At 53.0% G+C, this 15,536-nt stretch overlaps 6 protein-coding genes across 6 annotated transcripts; 2 read left to right on the top strand and 4 right to left on the bottom strand.

The window, feature by feature from the left end:
• Window positions 1-224: 224 nt before the first annotated feature.
• N0V96_009502 (uncharacterized protein) lies at window positions 225-5,314 on the bottom strand (the record flags this gene model as incomplete). The annotated part of the gene is made up of 3 exons (XM_065758657.1): window positions 225-1,568; window positions 3,195-4,667; window positions 4,727-5,314. The coding sequence occupies 3 exons, from the start codon at window positions 5,312-5,314 to the stop codon at window positions 225-227; spliced, it is 3,405 nt and encodes a 1,134-aa protein (XP_065612722.1).
• Window positions 5,315-6,185: 871 nt separating this feature from the next.
• On the top strand, window positions 6,186-7,309 carry CYC3 (holocytochrome c synthase; the record flags this gene model as incomplete). Its single annotated transcript, XM_065758656.1, has 3 exons — window positions 6,186-6,214; window positions 6,273-6,980; window positions 7,042-7,309. 3 exons carry the CDS (start codon window positions 6,186-6,188, stop codon window positions 7,307-7,309), a joined length of 1,005 nt encoding a protein of 334 aa, XP_065612721.1.
• A 468-nt stretch (window positions 7,310-7,777) lies between these two features.
• N0V96_009500 (uncharacterized protein) lies at window positions 7,778-8,423 on the bottom strand (the record flags this gene model as incomplete). Its single annotated transcript, XM_053198304.1, has 2 exons — window positions 7,778-8,295; window positions 8,372-8,423. 2 exons carry the CDS (start codon window positions 8,421-8,423, stop codon window positions 7,778-7,780), a joined length of 570 nt encoding a protein of 189 aa, XP_053044197.1.
• Window positions 8,424-10,648: 2,225 nt separating this feature from the next.
• Window positions 10,649-11,418, top strand: N0V96_009499 (uncharacterized protein; the record flags this gene model as incomplete). The annotated part of the gene is made up of 2 exons (XM_053198305.2): window positions 10,649-10,860; window positions 10,950-11,418. 2 exons carry the CDS (start codon window positions 10,649-10,651, stop codon window positions 11,416-11,418), a joined length of 681 nt encoding a protein of 226 aa, XP_053044198.2.
• Window positions 11,419-12,026: 608 nt separating this feature from the next.
• N0V96_009498 (uncharacterized protein) lies at window positions 12,027-12,320 on the bottom strand (the record flags this gene model as incomplete). Its single annotated transcript, XM_053198306.1, has 1 exon — window positions 12,027-12,320. One exon carries the CDS (start codon window positions 12,318-12,320, stop codon window positions 12,027-12,029), a length of 294 nt encoding a protein of 97 aa, XP_053044199.1.
• A 1,161-nt stretch (window positions 12,321-13,481) lies between these two features.
• On the bottom strand, window positions 13,482-14,262 carry N0V96_009497 (uncharacterized protein; the record flags this gene model as incomplete). The annotated part of the gene is made up of 3 exons (XM_053198307.1): window positions 13,482-13,879; window positions 13,972-14,049; window positions 14,115-14,262. 3 exons carry the CDS (start codon window positions 14,260-14,262, stop codon window positions 13,482-13,484), a joined length of 624 nt encoding a protein of 207 aa, XP_053044200.1.
• Window positions 14,263-15,536: the final 1,274 nt, after the last annotated feature.

The following is a 15,536-nucleotide window of genomic DNA, read 5'->3' as shown; positions in this document are numbered from 1 at the left end:
TGGATTACTGAAAGATTCTGCATGTAAGTGAAGGGGCTATTCCCCAGGTCTGTTTACCTTTGTCCCAAGTCTGAAATACCCTACAGAGTGTCGCAAATCCAGCGAAGAGTCCAAGTCCACCCAAATCACGGCTCCAAGAAACATCCTGGTACCTGATCCTCTTTAGCAAGCTCAAACCCCCGGGCCCATATACAAGACCAAAGTCCAAGCAAGTCCAAACATCCTCACAGCTGGAAATCTGGTCCCTCCGTTCTGCGACGCTTCTTGCCCTGATAGACCGACACGCGTCCGAGCATACCCTCCATGTGGCCCCTCATCTCCTCCAACTGCTTTTCCAAGCTCATCGTGTATGACTCCTTGGCGTTGGCCGCGTTCATCCTTTCGGCGCACTTCTTCGCCAGAGCCTCTACTTCGGCCTTCTTCGCATCCGTTTCTGCCTTACGAGCGTTCACCTCGGCCTTCTCGGTCTGCAACTCGGACTTCATAGCTTCCATGGCCAACTTCATCGCTTCGAGCTTGCTCTCCATGTCGCTTGCTTTCTCCTTCGCCTGGCGGGCGATTTCCCGCTGATACTGCAATTCATGGACGGATGCAGGGGGCTCCGCTCTAGCTCCCCGGCCACGTTGCGGCGTATGTAGGGCGGCTTGCGATTGTTGTTGAAGGCGAAGAATGTCACCCTCAAGTCGCTCAATGAAGGTATCCTTGTCGCTCAATCCTGCCATGATCTTCTCGGTCTGATTCGAATGCGCAGCTGACTTGTGTTTGAGACTCCGTTGAGCTTCCTCGAGCGCGGCTTCGGTGCGTCTTTCGCGTTCGTTCTTCATTTCCAGATCACGCCGTAGCTCGGCGACACTGGCGCGGCTCTGTTGGAGCTCGTTGTCGAGCTCACTCAGCTGCCCAGCGTATCCTTGACTGGTCTTGATCACCTCTTCCTTTTCTTTCTCAAGCATGACCGTAATTCTGTTCAGCTCCACATTCGCTTCTCTGGCTTCGTCACTTGCCGCTGTTAAGGTCTCGATGTGTTCTTCCTGTGACTGGGTCTTGTCCTCCAGCTTACTCAATTTGTCCACCATGCGTTTCTTCTTGCGGTCCATCTTTTCCACCTTGGACTCGAGTTCGGCATTTCTGTCAATTTGTGACTGACTGCTTTCAATGAGGGCGTTGTATTCGTTGTTGAGTCCCTTGTACTGCCGATGAAGTAAAATCTTATCAGCTTTCAACGTCTTTAGTTGTTCGAAGTTGAAAGTTCCGTCTCTCATGTTGGCAATCGTTTGATGCAGATCTTGCATTTCCATACGCACTTTTGCAGCTTTCTCGGCCGCGTTGGCATCATTGGCACTGACCTCAGACTCGAGCTCCTTGTTCTTCTCGAGGAGTTTCTTGATCTGACGCTTTTGATCTTTCGTGGTGACCGCACGAATGTGATTTTCCTCGGTAACCGCTTCTGCCCGCTCGCGGACACGACTCAGCTCTAACGCCGTATTTTGAATCGTAGCTGACCGTTCAGCATTCTCCTTGTCTAATTGAACATTTCGCGCCCGAAGAGCTTCTGTTTCGATACTGGCCGCCTGCAAGTCGTGGTGAAGGGAACCAACCTCATCTCAAAGTTGTTTTGCAATCTGATGCAACTGTTTGTGGTTGAGATGATTGATCTTTTCGTAGCTTGGGATCTCCGTGTGGCATGCTGTGCTGCTTTTGTCCCTCAATGCGACTTCTCGATTCATCCGAGGCTCCTGCTGCAAAGCCGGAGCGTTTGTTGATGCTTTCGCCGTAGCCTCCCTATGCAGTCTTCTCCAGGTCAAGACTTCCTGCTCACAAACCTTCTGAATGATCCGGAGTCGACTAGTTTCCCACGTTCCTCGTGACGTGGGGTGGGACTTGTCAGGGCTGGTACACTCTTTGTCGCAACAGTGCTGGTAGATCTCGCCACCACTTGTGACAGGATACCATCTTAAATGTCCTGTCCCTGGGAGCTTTTGCTCTGCTGGCGTCGGGTGAGTATTGCAGGCTCGCGCAATAACCCCGCCATTACGACGACCGTCCTGGCCATGACTGGCGATGAGAGTGATGGCGACGATATCCACAACACAGTCGCCTTTGCGCGTAACATCAATGATGAACCGCCATTGCTCGCCTGTGATTCTGAAGGTACTGCCTGCGCCACTGTACAAGCGAAGAAGGCTGACAAGTTGCCCGGCGCCATTGGCAGGAAAACCGCATTCTGTATGGAGATGTCGGAAAACTGTTCTCCATCGACGACAACAACCCGGATCGATGAAGAGACTCATGGCGACCATGTGACGTGATCTCAAACTTGCTGAATGGCGATGCTGATTCGAGTGGAACTTGTGATGGGCCGCTTTCGTAGGGAAAATACCTTAGTTCAGGACGATACCGTGTGAGTTGAGCCAGTAAAGAGAAAGACTGAAATACTTGACGAGAGACGCAAAATTGAGCTCGAGGATGCGTTAGCAATGTGTGGGAAAGGTGGCCGTGGAGAGCAAAAGGACTACGAGGCGACGTTGAATCTGTGAAAATCCCCTGATGAATCCTCTGCAAGGGGATGTGGTTGGCACTTTGGGAGAAAGAAAGGTGAAGTCGTCGCGAGGTGTTGGGAAAAGGAAGAGGAAGAAAAGTCAGGGCCAAGCAGAAATTTGGGAAGGTGGAAGGCGGGGGCAGCTTGAGGGAAGGAGCTACTTTACCTTCGGGAAGGAAGGAGGGAGGAGGAAGGAGCGATGCACCTGCCTTAGATGCGGTTGTTCGTGACTGCCTCAGGAAGCTGAATAGCAGCGAAGTCCGGTATGTAAGGTATGCACTGATTTTGAGCTAGACATCTACAATCGTGAGTCGGTCGCTCTTAACCTCCTCTTCAGCCCCGCCGCCGTTGTCAGTATCACTGGTCAGCAGCGACATCGATCGCCTTACATGCTCCAGTGCATACGAGGCTGACAGACAGCACAGAGGGATACGACAATGTTTGGCAATAAATTAAATCTGGCGTGTATTCGAGGTCTCTGCTCTACGAGATGTATCTCTACCATGCCCCATCTAGAGCGCCAACCTATGCAATCATTTATAAGTACTGTACAGTTTACATTACACATTCGGTGCAAGGAGATCATATTTAACGCAACGTTCAACCTAGGGGTCATTAGCAAGAGTACGCCATCAACAATAACCGAATCATTACTCACATCTTCAATGCTCGCCTGCAAGAACCGCCGGGTCTCCAGGCCAGCCCACACAACCAACATGCTGAAATCACCATGTTTCGCCATCTCGGCACCGCTCTGCGCGCTCAACTGCCGGAGGATAGGCAGGGAGCTGCTCAGAAGGTCCATATCCGGGTCCAGACTGCGTCCGATGCCTTCCAGCAGCAAGATACTGATGACGACGTTGACGAAATCGCCCTCAAGACGGACATGGTGCCCACGGACCATACCCAGAACTTCCTGCAAGATGTCACCAATCTTAATGTTACCCAGCGCGAGGGTGCGGCTCTTGACGCCCAGAACGAGGTGCTGCATCTTGAGCGCAAATACCTCCTTGTCGAGCACGGCGTCGGGCTGGCGACACCGCTCGCACATGAGGTTACCGGCCTTGTATCCATCAAATTCTGCGACAGCACGGAAGAGGTCGAGGAAATTCGTGCGGTTCGTCTGGTTGAGCTCCGTCACCAGACCCGTGTCGATGAAGATGAGTTGTGGGCGGAAGCCCTCGTTGTCAATCTTACGCAGCTCGGCCGCCCACGCCGCGGGATCCTTTCTATGGCGATAGGGCCGCAGACGGGCGAGGACCTGTTCTGTGACATCGTCTTGGTCTTCTGGGTGCTCCTTGGCGTGATTTCTGCGGAACTTGAGATCCGGCTCGTGGGATTGGTAGAAGCGGACCATGATGTTGCCCGGGTGCAGATCGGCGTGGACAAAGTTGTCAATCAGCAGCATGCGCAGGAAGGCATCGAGGCCCTCGGAAGCAATGTCGTGCTGGAAGACACCGCCACCGTTCTCCATGAAGTCGGCTAGCGGGATACCCTGCGCGAATTCTTCGACTAAAACGTTGCGGGTGGTGAACTCGGTGTACGGGTAGGGGAACCATGCCGTCGTGCGGTCCTTGAAGTTCTTGCGGAACTTGGCGAGATTGGCGGCCTCGATGCGGAGGTCGAGCTGGAGCTTCATCATCTCTCCAAACTGCGCAACCTCGTCGGGGAGGGAGAGCCATTCAATGGTGGGTATAACGTTGAGAGCGGAGGCGAAGAAGTGCATGATGCGCAGATCTCGGCGGACGGTCCTCTCGACGCGGGGATGCAGGACCTTGACAGCGACGTAGGTGGAGGGAACCCTCTTGGGCGTGCTCTTGAGGGCAGCATCGACGTTCTTTGCCACCTTATGACGGAGCGGCCTGGGTTCTTCCGGAAGGTCTGCGTCGCCGGGGGCGGCGAGACTGGCCTTGAGCTTGGCTCGGTAGACTTGAGCAATGGCGCCTACACCAAGGGGCTTCTCGTCGAATTCTTCGAAAATGTCGTTAAAGTCGCGTCCGTCAAAGGCAGCGGAGACGATGCGCTTTGTGTCGTGCATAGAGTGCGCCGGGGCGTTGGAGTGGAGTTTAGACATGATTTCGCACATTTCGTTTGGGAAAATGTCGGAGCGAGAGGCCGCCCATTGACCAAGCTGTGCGGTGTTAGTGACATCGTCTTCGTTTGCAATCGAGGGTGATCGTTTAACAGTACCTTGATGAAAGCTGGGCCAGCCCATTCCATAGACTGGACCAAGAAGCCGTACCACCATAGCGTGCCGCTTCTCTCGTTATCGCGATCTTTCTGCCGCGTGCCGAACCACAGAGCAGGAACGGCGACGATGACGGGAACAAAGATGACGAGCAGATGGAGGAACCGCACGCCGGTACACAGGGGCTCCCAAACATAGACTTCGACGGCAATCTTCAACGTATGCCAAGCCCTCGAAATCCCGCTATCGTCGTCGGCGACCTTCTTCTTGATCTCGGCTCGGCTAACCTCCAACATGCGCTTCTCGCCCGTCTGGTCGGTACCGCCATTGTCCTTCTCCGAGAGCTCAAAGAAGGCGGCTGTGCCGAGGGCACCGGCACCTGCTCCGCCGGCTCGGAGGGTGTATCTCGTGTATCGGTTACTGCTACCGCTACCGTTGCCGCCGGTTCGCCATGATATTCGTCTCGGCTGGTGTGAGCTCCGGAAGGTGCTCCTGAATGTGGAGTAGAATTGGGTGGTGGTGCCGTTCGGCGCTGGGGCTCGGAAGGCCGGACGTGGACAAAACCGGCCCAGGACGAAGGCCAGTCTCATCTCGAGGGAGGATCGGGGGTTGATGATCGGAGGACCGGTGTCATGTTCTCAGTGTCGCAGGGTGGGGGGAAGGAAGGTTGTCAGGGTCGAGGTGGGAGGAGAGGGGGCGACGGCGCGGGAAGGGAGGTGAAGTCGCGCGGCGCCCAGGATCGCGGGATCGGTGACCACGGGGTGACGGACGAATGCGAATGGAATAGGGCGTCTTTGGTCTTTGGTGCCATTGGGTGGTGACGTAGGGATTTTTGGTGGCACTGGTGGGTATCTTCCTTTAGCTGTGGCGGGGAATCTTCGGGGGATCATGTGCCACTCGGTTCAATGACACTCGCATTTTTAGCGCTCTGCACGCTGCACCGAACTGATAGGTACCTCACTATTTACCACCCAAGCACCTATTGCGTGCAGCAATTGGCTAAGGTAGGCGTCGCGGGTTTAAGTCGGAAAGCTGTCGCGGGTCTGTCCGATGGCGACAGCGCTGTGTTGCAGGGGATGCTTTTTTCTTTTCTTTTTTTTCTTTCTCAGCGGGCAAGGCACAGACTGTAAGCCACTGCGGTCCCGTCGATTACGGATGCTAAGAACCCACCGTGGAACCTCGCCGTTTATCCACGCCCTTTTTTTTCTCTTATCGTCAACTCCGTCACCCAAACCGTAAATCTTTTTTTCCCTTCCCAAGCTTCATTCGCGATACCTTCAACCACCTTCACCACTTCACTCGTGTGCTTGTCGCGTCCAACCTGCCTTCTTGTACAGTACCTTACTTGCTTCTAACACTTATCTATTTTACCTAATCTCTTCGACTGTACAATCATGGGTTGGTTCTGGGCCGATGCTCCTGCGACAACCGTCCACGCGACGTTCGCCTCGTCGCATCCTCATGGCGCTATCCCGTCCGGCTCTCCTCCTGTATGCTCAAACACCAGTCCAACCAACAACTGGCATCATCTAACATCCCCCAGCCCAGCTGCCCGATGCACCAAAAGTCCGCCGATGCGTTAACGACCGCGAAACCCGCCGCACCCTGCTCCCCCTCCGCCTGCCCAGTCCCTCACGACCAGCGCCACGCCGCAGCAGCAGCTCCTCCTCCCCCTCAGCATGCCCCTGTTCCCCATGATCAACGACACTCCGCCGCCGCAGCACCGCCAGCATCATGCCCAGTCCCCCACGACGCACCAAAGCCCGCCGAGCCCAAGGGCTTCCTCCAGCAAATCAACCCCCTAAACTACATGTTCAAGGAAATCTCCCAAGCGCCCGCCGAGAACCAGGCCGTCGCGCTGCCGACCGAGAGAGAGCCCTCGACGATACCCAGGGGCTCCGGCGACGGAAACTGGGAGTACCCTTCCCCTCAGCAGATGTACAACGCCCTCCTGCGCAAGGGATACACCGACACCGACATCACTGCTGTCGAGTCCATGGTCTCGGTGCACAACTTTTTGAATGAGGGCGCCTGGGCCGAGATTGTCAGCTGGGAGGAGCGCTTTGGCAAGGGTCTGTATAGGGGCTGGCAGGCTTGCAAGCGCGGCGAGGAGAACTCGGAGGATATGGTTGAGAGGCTGAAGGACGGCTCCGAGACGCCCCCGACGCTCATCCGGTTCCAGGGGCGTCCAAAGGATATGACGCCCAAGGCTGTCATGTGGCAGGTTGCCGGCTGGCTCTACCCAGCAAAGTTTGAGTGCGTACCTCCTCTAATTTTCGAAACCCTTGTTCAATAGAATGCTAACATACTCGCGCAGAACCGAGCCTCCCTTTGACCGACACGACTGGTTCGTCTCCCGCAAGGTCGGCGGCGTCGAAAAGGAAATCCGATACGTCATCGACTACTACTCTGGCGAGCCCGAACCCACCGGCGAACCCGTCTTCTACCTCGACGTCCGACCCGCCGTCACACCCCTCGGTGCTGCGGAGCGGTTCATTAGATGGGGAGGCGATGTGTGGTGGCGGGCTTCTGGCGCCGAGGTGCGCGAGCAGGAGCAGCTTGCGAAGCAGGTGGCTCAGAAGTAAAGCAAAAAGGGGGCGACGAAGAACAACGAAGCGAAGGCGAACGAAATAAAGTACCGAGATGAGAAGTAGGCAGGCTCTTTTGTCTGCTTGCGGCGTGTATAACTTGGGAGGCCCGATCATGGTGTTTTTGACGGGTTTCAACTCGAAGGCGGCGTTTTGACACGATACAATGGTTCAATTATCTGGGACACTAAAAGAAGAAGAGCATCCTTTCTTCTTCTTTTTCTCTACTCCCCCACTCCTCATGTTTTTAATACTATGCCTATAATGGCCTGTATAGTACGCCCAGAAAGTGGCATGTATTCAACCTCTTTTTCTTCAACGTCGAGACGAAACGAAACGGAGGGAATAAAACAAGATTTGTTTTCAATTCACATTACTTCCAGCCACTAAACCTGTTGTCTCCCGTTCCCCCTTGTGCTTCTGCTTTACAAGCAAAAGCAACGTCTTTCCACCATACAACAAAGTTTAGGTCGTCTTGGCAGCGAGAGCAGTAACCTGATCCAACAATGCTTTACTCTCCTTGGGCGCATTCTTCAACACCTTATCCCTCAAATGATCAACCTGCTGGCCCGCAGCCGCAGGCGGGTTTCCCTGCGCCGTCTGGATCCTCGAAACCTGCATCGAAAGGAAAAACTTGGGCACCTTGATCCCCAAGTTCCCGCCCACGGACCTGATTCCGGCCTCGGTGGCCACGTACGCGTCCAGCTCGTTCTGGAACTTGGCGAGGTCGTTGGAGGCCAGGGGTTCGGTGGTGGCGAACTTGTCGAGGGCAAAAGCCAGGGGCGTCTGGGAGGAGTCGGCGAAGTTGATGGAGGAGAAGGTGACGCCGCCGGCGGAGACGTCGGGGACGTTGGATAAGGTCTTTTTGGAGGCGTCGCAGGTGATTTTGGATTCGAGGGAGGCGGCGGCGTCGGAGACTTCCTGGGGGAGGACGGTGTTGCCTACGATGAAGCAGGCGTTTTGGCGGGGAGCGAGTTGGGGCGCTAATTGATGGTGTGTTAGTTTCTTGGTGTTTATGGTGCTAGGTGAGATGATGGGTGCTTGATGAGCATGACTTACCTGCGAGAGCGGCACCAGCGCTGGCGGCGATGATGGCAAGAGAGAACTGCATCGTGACGATTATAGAGAGTCTGATGAACAGAGAGGTGGTTTTTGGAAGTAATGCGAAAGTTGGAAACGAAACGAAGCGAATGCCTTTCCGGAAGGACTGTATGGAGAAGAAAAAGAACGAATAGGTCACGATTAACTTGCTGCTATCTCTCTGGAAACAAGGACAACTCGAGGCGGGACATGATCGCCTTTTAAGCATCACATCACATCACAAGGGAAATAGAGCAGGGATGGGTGTTACGGTGGGTTGCTTGGCAAATAAGCATAGGGCCAGGCCAGTATTAGGTTTCCTGTGCCTGTGCCTGGGCTGGCGGGATGGATCGGTCCCCAGTCCAAGTCTAAACATCGCCAAAACTTGCTCTTGTCACATTTTGTGGGAATCTGGTGTGGTTTGCTCGCTTGTTCCCCTGGTCGAAAGTAGTCTGGGAGATGAGGTTAAGAACTTTTACCTTGGGCGAAGTCAACTTACTTTTGACGAAAGGACCATCTCATGATTCTCCATCATCCCAGGTCTTCGTCCTTCATCCAGAAGAAAATCATAGGCCGGGATCATTGGCCCTGTCAGTACTGAGTCAAAGATCTCGTCTGCTTCGGATGATGGGTGCCGGCTACCAAGAAGAAGGGGGAAAGGATTTAGGTTGGCATAGTCTCAAGGAGTCCGCGCGAAGCGTGTATTCCTTGCCGAGGGAGGCTGTACCTGGCGGCTTTTGGTATGCACACGCCAGTTGAACCGCGACAATGGTAACATTTGCAGAGACGAGGGCTGTGGAGGGCAGACAAGACTGACAAGAGTCCAAAAAGAGAGGCTCTTTGCAACAATCCGAGTCTCGAAGGCTAGTCGGGTCCTCGCTCGATATGGTAAGGCTGTCCCTGACGGCCTACTTTTGAGCCGCTTGTGTCTCGGGCTATTTTGTGGTTCCCTTCCCCTACCCCTACCCCATGTCTCCATCTGAATAAGAGACCCGATGACCCAGTGTCACTGGGCTTTAAGCGACAGACATGACAGGCCAACTCGAACCTTGAAATGGGAAGAGAGAGAGCATGAGAGGGAGTTAAGTTGGTGGGTGAGGTGGGTTGATTGGATGCGAGACAATGGTGGGGTTCACCTCGTCTTTGTTTTTCCTTTCTTCCCCTTCGCTTCAGATCCGAGGAGAGCCCCTGGTCCCTGTCTCAACCACAACACCAGACGGGATGGTTTCAGGGTTCGTTGAGCCACACCAATAGCGAAACGGCCTACGGGGATCGTAGATGTTGCAGAGTTGAGGACCGCGGCGCGGGTTGCGACGTCGTGGAAGAGCATCCCTTTTTGTCTTGGTTGTCTTGGAAGGCTGGGGTGCTTGCTGGAGAGTGTGGTTGTATTTGCTCGTGTTCTTCTCCCCTTGAGTTGCTTAGTGAGGGAGATGCGGCTGCTGTCATGGGGGCTTGGCTTCGGGATGTCGGCCGAGAGGTGAGCTGCTATTGAGACGTGAGCGACATATTGCCTCGCTTCGAGTGATCATTTTTTGCAGCTTGCAACGTTGGAGATGAGGAGGGATTTGGATCAATGGTCGGGGTCATGAGTAGCCCTGTGATCCCCGGTTCTAACGCTGGTTGTAGGCAATACTAGCCTCTTGCGAATCTCGGGAGTCTTTAAGAAAAGACGCAACAGCATTGAGAAATGACTTTGTTTCGAGATTGGCTTGAAGGGATTCGAAGCAAAGCCTATATCGCAAACAACTGTTGGACATGTCTCGGGTGCATGGCGACCGTTACTCCCCGGCCCATCATCTGAAGATCAACGAACCGTGCCATTGCCAAGTGGAGATCTTTCAAGTGTCTAGACCCTACACAATACCAAATTTTATCTCAATTGAGTCACCAAAGTATGCAGCTTCTTTTTTGGGTTCTGGACCGAGATGATCTCAAGTGACTCACTAGGATATCTTTCGTGTTGGTTGTAAAAACCCCACAATCCCGCGCATATTTCACCACCAACGACCAATGCATGGCCAATTCTCTCCGCGGCGCAGAGAGATAACTAAAATGAACCAGGCTGATGTCATCAACGCTAACCTCATCTCACATAACCAACATGGCTTACAAACACATGAGACCCACCATTCATGGCGAGATATAAACCGACGATAGATGCGCACATTGGTCAGTATTCAGCCATGATCGTCCCGTGATAAAACACTAATGACAACATCTACAAACCAGGTCACTTATTCCTCACAAGTTCTCAAAATGGGTGTAACAGAATTCTCCTACTTCACCGTTAAGCCTGGCAAGACGATCCCTGACGAAGATGGTCTCTACGACCGCGTCTTGGACCTCGCCGTCAGCCAACCCGGCGCCGGAAGTCTCTACTACGGCAGCTCAATTGAGAAGCCTGAGCAGGCGTGGTGTTTCCTCGATTGGGACTCGGTGGAGGAGCACCTAGCCTACCGCGACACCGAGTAAGTCTACCACCACGCTCACGACAATGAGAAGCATATCCTCCAATTCTATCGACAAGCACCTCACTTACTCACCCCCTTTCTCACAGTACCCATGCCCCCATAGGCAAAGCCCTGGGACCCTACCTAGACTGGACCCAAGGCTACATAAAACACATCACGCCCTCCGTCTGGCCACCTACGATTCTCTCCACAGCCCCCGTCACCGAAGTCCTCACCCTCTTCTTCCCGTCCGATCTCGAATCGGCCGCCAAGGAGGCCCTCACGGCGCAGCTGGAGGAGTTCAAGACCAAGGCACTCGATACGAGCCCCGATTTCCAGGGAATCAGTTACGGGTGGAGCGTCGAGAATGATGTCCCCGTCACGGATGAGGATGGGAAGACGGGCAATTTGCTTGCTGCGTTTATTGGGTGGCCGAGCGTGGATGCGCATTTGAAGTTTCGCGAGACGGAGCCGTTTAAGGAGAATATTGGGCTTCTGAGGGGGATGGAGGGGATTGTTAAGTTGGCGGTGTTTCATGTTAGCTGTGAGACCAAGCTTCCTCCCAAGAAGGAGTGAGGGGATAATTTGAAGCCTCGTAAAAAGGGGGTTGGTGTCCTGAAGAGAGATGTCTGTATGATGGTTACCGTTTTACGGGTTACCATTCTATGTGTATCTACACTTTACTTGCGAACAAAACAAGTTTACTTGCACACACTATCACCTTTGGACTCTCAAGCTCGTGCTCCGCATGTGGGATCGTGGATTTTCCGTTATGAGACGTCAGATTTCAAGGAGTTAACTAAGGTCGGCCACGTTTAACTCGTAGATACCGACTCATGTAGAGGTAGTCTAGCGTTGGACCGTAATCGCAAAGTGGTGCCAAATTGATCTGTAGTTTCCATAACTCAGAGACGAGGAAAAAAAACCCCCATGAGACGATGCGAGATTTCATTTTTCAAAAGGTTGTATTCGATGAGCTTGCAGCAACATATTCTTGATATCTGACAAGCCCAAGCTGCGATATCACTTTCTAGCGACTTAAATACCATTCAGCTCTGTCATATGTCTTAGCCCATAGCTTTGCGGCTGTTTCTGATTCCTGGCTAAGTATTAGCTTTGGCCTTTAACCCCAGTACATCGGTAGAGACAAAAGCTTACCGACGAGTTCCAATGTCTGAAACCCCTTAGTTGCACTTGTGGCGACGGTTGTAAGCGCCACCACTGATGCAAGTATCGACGTAGTATCCCGTGGGGCACTGGCAGGTGCCGGTCGAGGTAGGGCCGCCGGCATATGTGCACGACAGCGCGCAGCGGGATCCGCCGTCGCCGTTGGTGCCGGCCTTGCCGCACGAGGCGTAGCCGGAACCGCAGAGCTGGGATGGAAAGACGGTGTTGGCGTCGCCGGCGGGAATGGTACCCGCGGCAGCGAGGGAGAGCATCGCGCTCATGGCGAGGGTGAAGGTGGTGGAGAACTGCATTTTGGTGGATGAAGTTTGGTGGGTTTTGATGGAGGTTTGTAAAAGAAAGTGTGTAAGTTGAGTTTGTAGTGAGTGTAGTAGTGAATGTGTTGATGATGATGAGATTTGAGAACGACAGACAATGGCGGTGGTCTTTATAATCTGAGAAACCGAACGTCATGAGTCCTTGAAGCCCATGAGGTCAGGCAACATCTTCACAGCCCGGAGTCCCGGCATCGTCCCCAATCAATTTGACGATGCTAGGCTGTGCTGCGAGTCTGCTGCCCGCAACACATTACTCTTAGCGTCAATTTCCATACCGTCAGAGTGTTGATCACAAGGAGCGGTATGGGAACAAAATGACTACGAAATATCAGCCTTGACTTCGGTTTCTAGATGAAGTGGAGTTCGTAACTGTTGCTTAGCCCTACGGGGTCCCCGTACTTCGTACAGAACTCCCAAAAGAATTGACGATCTGCCCTCGGTCTCGGGAAGAAAAGAAGCAAAGACCCGTATCTCGGTTTTTAGAGTTGTGCACGTCCTACGCATTATATTAACTACGCTGGCTTGACGCTTGTGTTTAGCTGTTGGTTTATGACTCGAGTTTTACGGGGTTGTAAACTTTGCACACCGGGAAATGCGAAGATCGTCAACCCGATTATCCACCCTGGGCCCCTTTCTACAGCCGCGTATTCAACAACTGAAGTGTGCACCAGACAAACTGTCGCATGAGAGGAAGTGGCTCTTAGGTGGACACCTGTGAGCCTTTTTCAATTTGCTCTTCGGAGCAACTTTGCATCCCGCATCCGTTGATACAAAAGTCAGTTCTGTCCAAGTGGCCACAGCTCAGCAACGGCCGCCAACGCATTGAACTCAACGGAGATGTTGATGATAAGATCATGTAATCAACAAGAGGGGTTGAGAAGAAGAAGACATAATCGGGAATCATGGCCCATAGTATGTCAAGAAGCAGGAGCCAACAATCTTCCGACAGGGGTGTCGGAGTTTGGCATACATGTCCATATCCAAAGAACGCGTAGTCCTTTGCACGCCAAGAACGAGCCTGTTCATCTGAAATTTGTTTATTTAGGGTATTAGCATCCCATCTCAAGCACGCTCTGTTTAAATCGCTAGTTGCGGTCTGGTGTTCAACACCATTCCAGCCACCCATACTCACTCCCTCTAATCAACAACAGTCCACGACCCAGAAGGGCCATACTCAATCTCATGCGACGTGACATCCTCGAAATCGAGAACCTTTAGCGAAGAATCATGAATCTTGTCTACCATGGCGCCCGTCTCCGCCGACGGCTGGAACCATACGGCCGCCAGCGGCTTAGGCGTCAGCGTCTCGGAGCCGGGCGGGAGCGGGCCAAACTGGCTGACGTGGACGGGGGCCTCGACGCCGTTGACGGTCTTGTAGATGACTGCTGATGCGGAGGAGGCGAGGTTCTTGAAGAGGAAGCCGTTGGCGGGGGCGGTTTCGTCCGTGGTTGTGACGCCGTCGGTCCAGTCTGGTGGGAGGGTCCAGGATTCGCCAAAGGTGATGGGTTGTTGGGTTGTTGCGACGTCGAATTTCACTGTTTGGATTGAGGTCCCTCGTTAGGAAATGGTCCTTACAAATTGAAGCAGGCCGATTGTAAGAGGAAAGGGGAAAGTAGGCAGAACGTACCTCCGCTTGAGAAGGCGCTCATTGTTCCTGCGATAGAGTAGTCGTCCACCCATGTGACTGACAAGTTTCGAGCGCAGACTATTGCATCATATTAGTCGAACTTCAACCTAGATATGAGGGAGAGTTCCCATTCAAGCTCGTACCTGAAGAATACCCGATGACGTTGAACTTGGTAGACCCAGGCCGCGCAGTCGTGTCGAAGCCGAAGCCAAGGCATAATCTAAGCCCACTGGCCTTGAACTTCTTGACCATGTTCTGGTCAATTTTAATGTTGAGCTTGTATTCAGTCATGATGGCTGTGAGCTTGAAAATATTGTAACAAGTATTTCGGATGTCGTTTGCCAAGGTAATCATCAACGGGAGACGAGGACTCCCTTTTGTACGCAGGCCCGGCATGTCTCCCCAACCCCTTATTTCTACAAGAACATCCTGATTCCGGCACAATGACATGCTTCGGGAGAGTCTCTCGATGTCTCATACACATAGAAACTGAGAACACACATACGAATGACGCATTTGTCTTGCCCACGTTCACAGCGGAGCCTCCTAGCTAGGCGAGTGCGAGAACTGCGAGTGCGATGTCTCACTCCGAGGCCGAAAGGGGAACAGCCCGCGGACCATCGTTCGCGCGAGTGTGTACGTTAACGGCGGCGTAGCGTCGCGTAGTGCAGCAATTGCCGTTCAAATACGATTGCGGACCGGCGCTAAGGTGGGTTCTCGCCAACGGTTCGTCTAAGTGGTGATGCGACGTGTGTGATGCGGCGCGTGTGATGAAGCGATTTCTCTGGTCGAATTCGTAAAAGGAGATGATGGACGTTTGCGAGGATCTTTATTTTCTTACCTCCGCCTTATCTGCGTTTTGCGAGACAGAGACATGTCTCTGGCGCGCCGTAGAAATCACGGTTTGGGTCGCAGTTGGACTGCATTGAGCAGGTTCGGAGTTCCGAATGCTTGGTTTGAGTTGCCACACTATTTGAACGCCGAACGTGTTGAGACCTGAAGCCCGAATGATCGACATGTCGTGATGGAGGCCAAACCTCTGCTACTCAGTCGAAGTAGAAAGATAGTTGGGCACGATAGCTACGCTGTCCGGGGTTGGAGGTCTTCTAGAATATGACAGGCATGTTGTCTATTCCCTGGCAGCTTTTGTAAGCATATGCCAGACTCTTTCGGTGTCAAAGACACGCAGTCTATTTCCCGAACGTGGTACAACATTTCGAATACATCTGAAATTCGTAAGATTGCGCATACAGTGTCCCATGAAGTTCATTCGCTGGATTTGGTGTGCTGTCAGAAGATGAGACGAGGTTGAATTGCCGGAAGTGAAGGCTTCACCGGATGCGGTTGGCCTGAGTCTCCGAAGGTCTGGATTCTTTGGCCTCAACCTGAACAGAATTCGACTATGTTGAATCTTTCACGTACTACTCAGCCTCATCGCGTTGAGCTTATTTTGAGGGTATCGACGTAAATGATGAACTTCATGATAAGACTTTGTAGTCATTATATATTCGAGAGTAGACGTTGACTCAATCTGGTCTACAGATGAGAATGACTCAGTTGAAGGC

This window comes from Colletotrichum fioriniae, assembly GCF_027942845.1.
Source record: "Colletotrichum fioriniae strain IMI 355084 chromosome Unknown scaffold_12, whole genome shotgun sequence".
NCBI lineage: Eukaryota > Fungi > Ascomycota > Sordariomycetes > Glomerellales > Glomerellaceae > Colletotrichum > Colletotrichum fioriniae.
The sequence above is the reverse complement of the archived record's forward strand: the minus strand, read 5'-3'. Positions and strand labels throughout refer to the sequence as shown.